The sequence below is a fragment of the Anopheles coluzzii genome, chromosome 3 (genome assembly GCF_943734685.1).
Source record: "Anopheles coluzzii chromosome 3, AcolN3, whole genome shotgun sequence".
Taxonomy (NCBI): Eukaryota; Metazoa; Arthropoda; class Insecta; order Diptera; family Culicidae; genus Anopheles; species Anopheles coluzzii.
Window position 1 is genome coordinate 69,650,845 of NC_064671.1, and position 13,464 is coordinate 69,664,308.

The window sequence follows — 13,464 nt, forward strand, 5'->3', positions numbered from 1 at the left end:
GTACCGAAGAGAGCTCGCGTAAGTCACTCTTAAAAGGCGCACATGCCCATTACAAAATAGCTTCCCACGATCCCAGGGGCTCCCACCACCCAACCTACCTCCAGTGCTGTCCGACAGCTCGGTTGAAATCTGATCATTCGATTGGGAGGGTGAAGTCACCGTCGACGATTCTGGCACATTTTCGCCACCGCTCGCTGCTGCTGCTACTGCAGTTACCATCGCCGCCGGTTGGTTCGTTGTGTTGAGTATCTTCTCCTCCACCTCGCCGGCATTGCCATTGTACACGGCGGCCGCCGTTCCGTTCGTGGCGGATGGACCACCGCCAACGGCACCGGTATGCTGCAGCCCACCGACCGACGCATTCGCGGCCATTGCCATCGCGCAGCAGGTCGGACATTCGCCAACACTGTACGGATGTTCGCCGGACGCTTCCGTCACGTTGTTGTTGCTGGTGCGCTGTCCACTCGCGGTGCTGCTGCTGCTGCTGCTGCTACTACTACTGTCCAGCTTTAACCCCTCGAGCTTGTCCTTCAGATCGATATCGATGTCCATAAACAGTGGAGCAACGGGTGTCGTCGTTCCCACCGTAGCAGAAGAAGATCCACCGAGCGGGTGTGGCGCGGCGTTGCTGTCGTTCGGGCGAACCAGCGCCCCACTGGCAGCACCGACCATGCCGGCGGCAGCGATCCACTGCGGTTGCTGCTGCCTCCAGTCGACTGTGGTGTTGTTAGCTACCGCCGCCACCGCATCGATCGGCAAGTCGGAGGGGATTCCAACTCCCGCAGCAGGAAGATGATGATGCAGATGGTGCAGATGCATCAGATGATGATGGTGGTGCAGATGGTGATGGTGATGGTGGTGATGGTGCAGGTGCCGCAACCGATGCAACAAATGGCTAATGGTGGCAGGGTCGTGACCTCCGATCATGAACGAGAGTCCTGCTGCTGGCGTTGCTGACGGGACACTTGGGCTGGTGTTGGCGGGCAGATTGGAAGACATTGTGGGCAATGTCGCTGTCGGTGCTGCTGCTGCTGCTACTGTCGTTCCCTGTGGCTGCTCGTTATTGTTCAACCGATTGTCGATCGTTTCGGCGGCGGCGGTTACTCCGTTGGAACTACAACTACATCTCACCGTCACTGTGTCGGTGGCGGCGGCTGTTTCAGTTTCTGTCGTGCTAAAATTACCATTCTCAACGCAGGCACAACAGTCTCGCCGCGAAAGTGAACTGCCGTCGTCTGTCGCTGTAACGTCTCTCGCTGCTCTTTCAACACCTCCTTCACTCGTTGTCGTCGGGCTTTCGGTCGTTGGTGTGACATCCTCCACCATCTCCGTACTGGTGCTGCCGCCGCCGGCATTCGGTTCCATTTTCAGCATGCAAATCGTAATGGTAACGGAGCTTTTCGTACTGTCCTCCTCCTCCTCCTGCTGCTCCTGTTTCGGCGTAGTGCACTCTGCAGCAAATCCCACGCGTTCCGCGTCACGTTCAGCTACGCTCAGCGCCGACTCACTCGCGACATCGGGCACAACCACAACAACAACCGCACCACCGCCGTTCACCGGGCGCCCCGCCGTCCGCTGGTCAGGTGCTGCGACCACTACTGCCGATTCCGAGCTGTCACACGGTTCCTTTCGCCGTTGATTCGCCTTCTGCTGCTGTTTCCGTTGCTTCTGGTGCTGCTGCTGCTCTCGCTGGAGGCGGCTGTGTTTGCCCCCCATGGAGTGTCCGATCCGATCGTTCGACTACGACTGGCGATGTCTACGGCAAGCTACCCGCGCCACTATCGTACGCATTCGGCATGGCAGACGGAGGCGTGTGCGTGCGTGCTCGGCGCGTCTTTAGCTCGCGAGCGCGCGCGTTTCTATTTTTCCCGCTTGCCCTTGGCTCCGCGGCGCTGGCTGTAGTCTGCTGCTACTGCGCAGTCGCACTTTCTACGCACTACGCAGGAAGGGGGTTGTTGTGTTAGTGGCGATGTTTCCTATGCGGCGTGCGGTAAATTCAACCAGAAAACTAGCGCACCTCCCGTTTCCTTCCTGTCTGGGGAGGTTTGGTGCGGCAATGTTTGGTTCCTGGAAGAGATTAAAAACGTTTATTAGATTTCGTTCGAAACTCATTTGCGTGCGTGGGGGAGGAAGGACACGGTGCGCTTGCCCGTTATCGTCGTGACCGCGTGGCCTGTGTGGGACACAGTCCGAGGAGGCGGTGGCAGAAGTTCAAGGTCAACGAAATAAAAATCACCGAATCATTAAGTTTAGAGCTTCCTTTTCTCAGCGAATTATTGTAAACATTCTTGGAAGTGAATCAAATGTTCAAACACGGTAAAGCCTAAAACGAATTTCCAAGATAATTCGATACTAAATCAAATACCCAACAGCAATCTAGGACGACCTTTAACATGCTTATCGTTATCTTAGAAACGAAATAGACGCCACCGTCCATTTATCCTTGGCCAACTACAACGCGGCGCGACCCTACCCTGAACGGTTTTGTTTTGACTTTCCTAGAACACACAAGCGGGCGCGCCAAGATTTATTACAAAAAAACACCGCAACAGAATAACCCAATTTGGAAGGTTTCGGGTGTAGCATATTTAGAATTCGACCGATTCAGAATATGAAGAAGCTAGGCTGCGAGAGGCACTTTTCAATAATTCAACAAGGCACGCACAACCGCGGCACAACTTCTGAAGAGTGCTCTGGTCCTTGGATGCGCTGTGGCCAAGATTTGTGATGTAAAGTAGGAAGACAAATTAAATACAGTTGTACCTTGAAGGTGTACTTCACATTTGAGTGAGGGTACCTGGACCTAAAGCCAAAAGAAATCTCCCGAAAGGAGGCTGAACTGGCGCCTGGTCGGTCTCCCAGACACTGCCAGGTTATTTCGTATGCTCGCGTTCTAGAGTCTCCATCACAACAACACCCACCACAAACCTAACCTAACCTACTTTCAGGGAGGGCGTGCGTACGTGATGATGACGACGTTGTGCTTTACACCGGCAAAAGGAGGTCAGTTAGAAGGGACCGTTTAGGGTGTGTGTGTGTGTGTGTGTGTTTGTATGAGTTTTATATATCGATCGATAATGGAGCATAATGGAAAACCTCATCTGTGTCCACATGTGCACACGGGCACTCGCCGTACTGCACTGCACCAAAGGCAGCCATTTATCACACAAAATCGTTTAACGGTCGGGGTCTGGACTAGTGATGGGAATCAGTTTTGCGGAATCGATTCTGGCAAAGCTCTGGTTCCGGAGAATTTACTCCGGAATCAGAATTCGTTTCAGAATTGTAATAGGGTCCAGAATCGAAATCGCTTCCCGAATTCGAAATCGGAGTCGGTTTCAGCATCTCCAAAAGAATAGACGTTTGGGTCCAAAGATGCTTCATATTGATAGCCGCAAACAATCCAAATTTTCTTGTTAACGTTCCATGGAGATTCCTGGATTGATTTCGCTGCTGAAACTTCATATTTCAAGTCAAGAACTGATTCTCATTCCGGAGCAAATCCCAATGCTGAAGTCAATTCTGATTCCGTTTCCGGAGCTAATTGCGATTCCCAGGTCAATTCCGATACCAGAGGCGTTATTCCGAAATCGACTTCGGATTCGATTCCAGCAAGGGGATCGGCCCCAGAATTGATTCCGAACACGGAATCGGAATTGGGTAGGTCCAATTCCGAGCTCCCACCACTAGTCGGGACACTCGGCTCCTCTGCCTCATTCCCAGAGAGAAGGAGGAGGAGTGTGTGCCATTCTCTGGCCAGTAGTTTCACATCATGTAAGGGTAAACAAAAACGTCTCCCTCCGCTCTACTTCGTCTACCGACTGTGTGTAACATCCATAAACAAACACGGTCATTAGAGCACGGCCGCACACACCTAACCTCGGCGTGCTTTATTGCAGCGTGTGGTGGTGGTGGCACATTACGGAACATTACACGTGACACGTCCCAACACACACACTCGTTGCGCGGACATCTCCCAGGGCTCCCGATGTGTGTCCCGGGCCGGTCGCTCGAGGCCGTTCCAAAAATGGACCACACCGCTATTAGAGCATTTCAAAATTGACCAATACACACACACACACACACGCTCGTTTCTTGGCAAAGGTCCCGCGTGCCAACGTTACTAACATTGACTTTAGGTGGAGATGAGTTTTTGACTGTTTTTTTCCTGCTGTTGCCATAAACCTGTTTGAAACATCTACACTAAACACACACACACAGAGGGAGATGTTTTAATTAAACTCCATGTACATACCGATCATAAAATGCGGAGGGTTAAAAATCTATAAACGGTAAAGGTGCAACGTTACATTACGAGAAACTTGGTCGGGGATAAAATAATTCCAACGAACGTGGCACACAAATGCAGCCAGCGTTCCAGGAAAGTGTGTGCCACGCCACGTGCGCACACTGTGGATGCCGAATGAAGAATTCTGGAGAAATTCGCGAAAATTGTAATAAATCTCTATTGCCCGTACAAACATGGGCGTACATGGGCGTGAACAGACAAAGTGAGCCATGGAACTAATTCAAAATTCAAACAGATAAGAATTAATACGTTATTGCACACGCGTGGTACCATTGCAATGCCATGGGGCATGGCAGCAAAGCGTCGTGTGCCGATGTAAATGTACAAGTGTATCGACAGCATTACAGATTCGTTGAATTCCACTCCAAAACAAGAACGCGTTTGTATAATTAATTCTGTGTAATTCTTTGGGTTAACATTCGAGTTGTAATGCATGGCACAGTTCGAAAATGTTACCACGTTCGGAATTAGCATTTTCTCGGAACGTTATGGAGGCTGTGAGCGTGTACATGCAAATAATTGTGAGAATTATTGATTGCAAATATAGAACTTGTCGAATCGGTTACAAAAATGATGGTTTTTCCCAGAATGCAAAGGTAACACGAAAATAAGTAATAGAAATAATTTATGATGCAACAACCTCTGTACTCTACCCCTCTGCAAATGCTTTTCCATCGAAATTGCTGGGAACTTTTCTGTAGCAGAGTAGCCTCAACACGCTCACCATCATCTCCCCTCTCCGTTTTATTTCTCCCAGTTTGGCGCTATTTGTAACCGATCACAAAACACCATTTTCTATTGATGGAGCTTTCCACTCTTATTCGAAAACCTTTCACACCTTCCGGGAATTTAGTGTGCTTCGGAAAACGCTCCCCCCCCCCCCTCCCCTTCCATCAAGGCATGGCATCGGTCCAGTTAGCCAGAAGAGTTCGAAAGCGCACCGAGTAGCCGAGACCACCTTTTCTGTGGAAAAAATAATCAATATTGACGAAATAAAAGTCACTTGCTACGACGCTATTGCTGCAGCCTTCTTCCAGGATTGGCTGCTGTACGGGAACAGGATTTCTTTCCAACAATTTTGTTGGATAGCGCGTGGGTGGTAATTATTTTCCAAGTAAAACTTCAACCCCTCCCCCTCTAAAAGTGTTCCCTTGTGGTGCTCGAAGTAAAGTGCTTTTGCGCATTGGTTTGGTAAAGTTTTTGTTTTGTTACAAAGTTCAGGATGCCGCTTCTTGTTCGGTAGCCAAAAGGGAACCTTTACAGATTCGGCGAAATTATAGAAACGGGTCGAAAGAAATAAAAACAATTTTATTTTATTTTCTACGAACCAGTTTTTGCTTCCGCGAACGAGAAAGGTTACTGGGCAAAGAAACATTTTGGCGATGGAACATTGTTGGGTTTATAGCATTTTATAACGACTGACATTGATAGCAGATCCAAAGCAGACTCTTAAAACCTCGACTAAACCTCGAGAGCATTGAAAGTTTGAGGACAGATAACAACACAATTCCATAAAAAAACACACTATTATACAACCTCAAACAAACACATTTGACAGTGTTGTCAGTGTTAGGTCCATCCCAACTACCCACGGGTGGTGTGAAATAATCGCTTCATCGCAACCTAATCAGTATGAGATGGATCGGGTCCGATTTCCAACAAAAACAGTTTTGTCTGCGTCTGGGCCGAAATTGCCCACAAAACCCCCACCGTTTGACGTTTGACCGTGCCAAGCGAGGAACCCGAACGTCGTGTACGGGGGATAGAAATCACGCGAGACCGACCAAGCACGCACGCACGCAGGCACGCACACGAAGAAGCGCTAAAGCGTACAAACTCTGTAACGTAGTGTGACGTACCCCAGCAGCGCATTACGCGAGCGCAAATTCCGAGAATGTAGTTTCAAACACGCTTCCCTGCCTGCCTTCCTGTGTCCACGTCTAACGCTTTGATGATCATATCGTGATGACCAATCGTACCGAAATTCGAATGAATTTGTTTTTGAATAGATGGGAAGCAGCCCCGCGGGCTCAGAGAGGAAGCGCTCGTTTTGATGGATGGCTCTGAAAATTTCCTTCCAATTTCTACCCAATCATTCCACGTTGTTCCTGGAATCTTCCATTTTTACATGAGCAACAACCCCGCGCGCGATTCATTTGCACTGTATCCGTTTTTTGGTACAAACTCTATCGATAATAAGCAAGCAAACATTGTGTGGGGAGATGAGGTTAACGAGGAAACCTTTGAAGCGCTTCATAACAGCGCGATAGAGTCTGTGCTGCTTCTGCGAAAAGGGCTCCAAAACAACTACCCCCCCAGACAAAGGAAAGTGTGGCGGCAATGTTTCGACAATATGAGAGAATTCATAATTGTAATGCCATTTGTAACAAACGGGCGCACAAGGCGCGTCAACGGCGAATCGGCGAACAGTAATGATACGCGGGAAGTTTCCAGGAAATTATTCCAACGCACAACAAGGCAAAGGGAAGGCGCGAATCGAACGCGATTTCAGCGAATTTGCACAAAATAAAACACACACACACGTCCGCTTTTTCAACTTTGTGGAAAGCTTTTGTTATTCCCTAGCAGCGAGAACCTTTGCCCTTGGTCCGCTCTTTGCGAGCATAATACCAATCCTAACCACACTTTTTTTACAAAAATAAATACAAAAAAATTGTTGTTGATGTCGCTCTTCAATTTCTTTTTTACCCTAAAAAAAATGCACATTTCGTCGAATTGGACAGTTTCTACACTGTAGAAATTGAGCGTATTCCATAATGTTGCTATTCGCCGCCACTACCCCCCTTCCTGTGGCTCCTCTCCGCGTCCTTCCATTTGCGCGAGCCAATTTTCGCGAAAGAGGATTTAAAATACCCAAACACAGTACAGCGTACGGTGAATTCCCGGGTTCGAATACATTCCACGAAGCCACCACTCGGGATCGATATACAGGGCATGGGGTAGACCTGGGCCAACCGACACACACACACACACACACACACAAACGTTTGCTGCCCTGCGCTGGTATTTGGAATTCTGCCGAAATTAGTTACAAACGCACAATATGGCACACGATCACTTGTTTATTCTTCACACAAAATTAATAACGAAAAAAAATATCCGAAACCAAACTTTGATTTCAACTATGCTGGTCATCAATTACGAATGAGACCGCACTTTACGGCACACACACGAGGGAATCAATCATGTATGTGTGTGGTCGAAATAAATTGTAAAAAAAAACTCTCTTCGTCCCCCACGCATTCCGTTCACATTCGACTCCCACCCATTAGGAGACGATCAACGTCAACGAGTTCGTGTGTGTACACACAATTAAAATCATTTTCCCCGGATTGGTGCTGCTAAAATATTCACCAACCCGCAAACATAAACACTCTGTGTGCTATGTGCCGCCCACCGGGTGTGTTTTAATGTCCTGCTCGGCTCCAATCGAGCAAATTTGCAAATAATAACCGTATGACCTCACCCAATGCCGCTTTTAGCAAGCAAGTTTCAATAATTGACCAACGAGCGGAGACGGTGAAAGAGTTGCAGAGATGCCAGAAGAGGGGATTCTTTTTCTCGACCCCTTTTAGGAGCTATCTGCCCACTTCCGTTTCTTTTGTCGAGAACTACACATTTTTTTGTGTTTTTGTGGAATAGAGCATCACAACACTCCAACATTAGCCGGTATACACACACACAGACACCAGTAGTTCTAATTTCCCATATCGATAGGGCGAATGGCACAGTTCTACGAAATTCTAATTGGATCCAGGCAACACCACCACCATCGCTCCCTCTTGCTCTCTCCACACAAACACGGCAGCAGTGGGGGCTGTTAGGTATGGTATATTGCTCCTCCACACGGACACACAAGCGGGGTTCGGTTCGCCAATTTCGTGGAAAAGTGACACCGAAATTGAACCTCGGACCCGATAAATAACCCCACGAACGCATGAAAGAAATTGTATGTAGAAATTGATATTGCTCTGGGTGAAAGAGAGTGAGAGAGAAAGATTAGAAAATATAGAAATTTAGTCCCAATCGTACGCCCTTTCTTCTTGGGTTTGAAAAAAAAGCATTGAGAGTCAATGGTATTGCATCGTTACACAACGCAGAAGAATATATCGAGGGAAATGAGTTCCAAGAAAACGGCAAACCGAGAATATATGTTACCCAAGACACCCACCAACCCTATGGAGGCTATGGGGGTAGGAGGTTGGTTGGATGTATCAAATAACAAACTATCGAACACAGACAAGCCAGCCAGCCAGCCAAGAATGAAGGAAAGCGTATGGTAATTCGAGTTCACTTTTACCCAAGGGGTTTAATTCTACTGAATTCTTTCCCAATCCATTCAATCAAGCAAGACAAAAACCAGTACACACACACACATTTACAACGCGCGCAAAAGCATATATCAAATCCGCAACGCAACTGCGAGTGAGCGCATGCAAAATCCGTACGCCGCTTCCCGGAACACGGAAGGATATGATTAAACCGTTTCGAGCGAAACACGATTCCAAAAACCATTTTCCATTTGCGCAAAACGGTGAGACGCAGAGAAGTGGGGAAGGAAGGAAAGTGTGGAACGCGGCGACATGTATCTATCCATCTCTCCCGTGTTGGTGACTGGTGGAAAGCGCGCTGGCTACTACTTTCAGACTTCAAATCAACCGGAAAAGCTTCGTTAGCAGAGCAAGCAAGCGATTGTATTCTATTTTCCGAATGAGGCCTTTTCATGGAATTGTGCACAGCAAAATGGGGAGATTGTTAGTTTAAATATCACTTGAAATGTCTCACACACGATTGGGCTCTAAGAACAGAAACCTCAATCTACGAGAAATGATTGAATGATGATCCACAACAACCAACTACAACGTGCTCCCTTTATATAAACACACATGGCTAAATAGATAGTACCGTTAAACCATCCAGATATAAGCAGAAAACCACATTTTCAGATAAGACTCAAACCCCCGACCTGTAGCGTGCAGCTGCCGTGCCGCTTACCACGACACCACGAGTACATCGCTCGCTACGCTACGATTAAAAGCGATCAGGTTCGGAGAACAGTTCGTTACTCCCAAAAAACACCCTAGGTCGTGAACGTATTCATCATCTATTTCGATCGAATCGTTGCGCTTGCCTCTCTTTCACTCTCTGCCAATCCCAGCAAACGATTGGAGCGATGATGGGCTGTGAAGTTAATCCATTGAAATGCATCAAATCGCACCCTTTCGCCGGCCAATTTTCTCCATTATTCCTCCCCAAGGGGGGCAAATGCAGTTGTGAGTTTGATGCACTCTCCCCGATCAACCCAACATTGTGAAGGGCGATTTGCATTTAATTGAATTTCATTAGTCATTCCACCAGTGAGTGGTGCGCCTCCATACTACGTGGAAACATGCATTCGATCAAACGCGGCGAAGGTAGTACGGGGCATGAAATTAAGGTACCATTGTCTGCATTTGAGTGGGAACCGTGGCCACATCTGTAGCACAAATGCTCGCATGTTTGTGTGTTTGTGTATATATTAATTGCTTATTGTTCCAGGTGTGGTACACCATGGGAGGAGGATTACTGGAAGCTATACAGGGCGCACCTGATAAAGCAAGTGCATATAATGTTCGATGTCAGCTGGAATGGTCTTATCGATCCGAATCAAGCAATCTCTCTTGTACAAGGAGTAGAGACAAAAAAAAACGGAAGAACAAGCCGCGCTGCACTACTCGCGCACAATACCAATTAAAACTTTCCAATCGCCTTAAAAGTGCATGCTCACTCACTGTTGTTGGGGTTGGTTGTCGGGCCACCACCTGTCTCACCTGGCAGGTCAGTGTTCTTTCGGTCGGGCAGAAACTGTCGAAAGAGTAGACACACGAGTGCATCAAACTATCACAAACGGTACTGGGGGATCGGAGCACACGACCACCACGAACCAAAACCCAAAAAGAGAAAATAGAAGCAACACATTTGACATGCGCTTCACTGCTTTGTTCGCGGAGGTTGAATTTTCTTCTCCGACCCGCGTCGACACGAAAAACTCTACGCCACCACAGCGAAGAAGCGCAGCGAAGGGCACTGGCCGTACCAAAAGCAGTGGAATACACGAGTACAAGGTGCAGCAAACCACCACCAGCAACGACGAACCGACCTGCGGCTGCTGTTGGAAGACGGATAAAAACACGAGAATTCGGAAGGCGACGCAAGAGTTCGCGTGGCATGTACGGGCGCGGTAGGGGGCGCGGACGACTCATCCAGTTGGAACGTCAGCAGCGACCAAGCGCGAAGCAGAAGATGTTGGAACCACCGTGACCAACAGTTGTTTGCCCTCTCTCTCTTTCCCTCTGCCTCTAAGGAGACTGCAGCCACCGTACACCGGAAGAAGCAAACACGCGCAGCGAAGACTTGAGGTTCGTGCCTAGTTCTTCGAATCCATTCACGGGTATATGTTCTCGTTTGCGTCTTCTGCGCTTCTTCGAAATTTTTGGGGTGTATTTTGTTTGATTAGAGTGTGGTCGTCGGTTGTGCACGCTTATTCCTTATTCCATTTCGGTTTCTTCAACCCCCGAGGACACACTCACACTCGGTTGTCCGCCGTGTGTGTGTGTCTGTGTCTGTATGAGGTTCTCCGTTGCACCACGTTCAAAGAAAAAACGAGGCCAATGCCCATTAAACGTCATCCGGAAGGCAACGGAATCCATCATCCGTACAGAGAAGGAAGGCTCTGCTTGTGTGGTGGAGTTGTGTGTTTTTCAACTTCATTTCGGATCGTTTGCCCGATTACAAGCCTCTTCGCGGCTGCTTTGCCTTCTTTCCCGTTCACTTCACCCGATCAACCAATGTCCTCTCTCTCTCCGTCTATTCCGATTCCGTGAATCGAAAAACCAGTCTTTCTGCTGTCCAGCATAACCCAACAACTCTGGCGTGATGCGCGTCTCGCAGAGTTCGTTGGAACTGTTGCTCTAACCAGCAGCAGCAGCAGCACATGCTCTTGCTCCCGCGTGGTGTATAAATACGCAGTAAAAGACATGAAAGATATACCTCTCCCTTCGAACTCCACCAGTGTAGAGATCCACCGAAAACCGGTCACAGCACGAATCTTCGTCCATCTTCGTTTGTATGAGTGTCGGCGGCGAAACAGGGCCTTCGCGTATCACCACCACCAAAAGTTCGGAATAGTTGGAGGGGTTCGAGCCCTAAGAAAACAACAGAAAGATGGCAGAAAGCAGGTCGCGGCGCAATAGCATTGTGACCAAACTACTTGCACTGAATGCAACTTTTCCATACAGTCTCTACAGCCTAGGTGAGAAGATTAACATAACAACTTTACTTGAAGAAACCTTATTTGTATGGTAATGCATCAACAACAGCGTCGTGTTATCCTTCGACTGTCGTGAGATGATCACGAGGAAGACCAATCACCCCTCAAAAACTACGACGTTTTGTTTGTTTCGTCGTCTCATCACCACATGACCACCGTGAGGGGAGAAGACGACGACGACGACACACGCAAGGGCATATTGCGTCAGACTGGTACACGCAACGTCAACCCTTATGTGAGATATGATGGCGCAGCACGCATCAAGATGATGTGTCTCCTCGACCAGCCTCACACCTCGAGCGCGTCTGACGTTAATATTCATAAATGACCTCTTTTCGGCTGAGTGTCATTCGGACCAGTTGTCGACAACCCACCCCCCCCCCCCCCACACACACACACACACACACAAAACCGAACTCCAATGTCTTACAGCGATGTACGAATGTGCTTTGTGAAAACAGTACATCATTCGATTCACAGTGGCCTAGCGCAATTCTGGGAATATCCAATTTTCCAAGACGACAGACGACAGTCCTTATCGACCCGCCACACGATGGGTGCAAATTCCATGCATAACATTCCTTTCCTGGAACTACCTCCCTTCACCGTGTTGTTATCCCAGGTCGCGTTATCTGCTGCCGCCGCGGGGCGGTTTCTTGCTTACTTCACACATATGTTTGCCCCTCTGGCTTCTGTCGATAAGCTATTGTTAGAAAGCAGTAACCTTATTTATACACACCCTCACACGCAGCAAATGGACTCGATCCAGGATGTAAGGCTCGCTGCTCGGTGGTGCTTGGAAGTTGGGAACTTCTGTCACACACAAACTGCGTTGCATTGCACGTTATTGTATGCACGTGCGCTTATCTTATCCAAGGCGAGGCGCACATGGTCCGCCTTGTGTTTCTGTTTTTCTTGCAATGCACTTGTTGCGTATAGTGATGGGTAAATACAATTTTTTTCCGGAGTCGGATTGATCCAACTCCGACACCCCTCGGAGTCGGACTCGGAGTTGCTCCGGACTGTTTAGCGGGGGGGGGGGGGGGGGGGGTGCGTTCGCGAAAACCCTCGGACTCATCGAATCCGAGTCCGGATCAGTCCGGATCAGTCCGGATCAGTCCGGATCAGTCCGGATCAGTCCGGATTACTCCGGATCAGTCCGGATCACTCCGGATCACTCCGGATCACTCCGGATCACTCCGGATCACTCCGGATCACTCCGGATCACCTCGGATCACTCCGGATCACTCCGGATCACTCCGGATCACTCCGGATCACTCCGGAATTATCGTTTAGACAATTCTTGATGAGTTCATTGACTTTCAAGTCGTACATCGAATATACGAAAACTGATCCGGAGTGATCCGGAGTGATCCGGAGTGATCCGGAGTGATCCGGAGTGATCCGGAGTGATCCGGAGTGATCCGGAGTGATCCGGAGTGATCCGGAGTGATCCGGAGTGATCCGGAGTGATCCGGAGTGATCCGGAGTGATCCGGAGTGATCCGGAGTGATCCGGAGTAATCCGGACTGATCCGGACTGATCCGGACTGATCCGGACTGATCCGGACTGATCCGGAGTGATCCGGAGTGATCCGGACTGATCCGGACTGATCCGGACTGATCCGGACTGATCCGGACTGATCCGGACTGATCCGGACTGATCCGGAGTCGAATTCAGTTATGATCCGGAGCCGGAGTCATATTATGCGCACCGGAGTCGGAGTTGATCCATGACTCCGCTCCGGATTACCCATCACTAGTTGCGTATCGCCGAGCAAAACAAGACACATAAGTACACAGCCATAACAAGATTACGTGAGTTT

The 13,464-nt window shown here is 48.8% G+C and overlaps 1 protein-coding gene across 4 annotated transcripts in view; it reads right to left on the reverse strand.

The window, feature by feature from the left end:
- LOC120954748 (protein lozenge) overlaps positions 1-13,464 on the reverse strand; it is a 42,945-nt gene that overhangs the window by 19,197 nt on the left and 10,284 nt on the right. For all 4 annotated transcript variants that reach the window (XM_049610318.1, XM_049610319.1, XM_049610320.1 and 1 more), the window contains exon 3: positions 99-2,067. In XM_049610318.1, coding sequence (XP_049466275.1) covers positions 99-1,716 — 1,618 coding nt within the window. In that variant the 5' untranslated portion in view covers positions 1,717-2,067. The remainder of the gene's footprint in view (positions 1-98; positions 2,068-13,464) is intronic.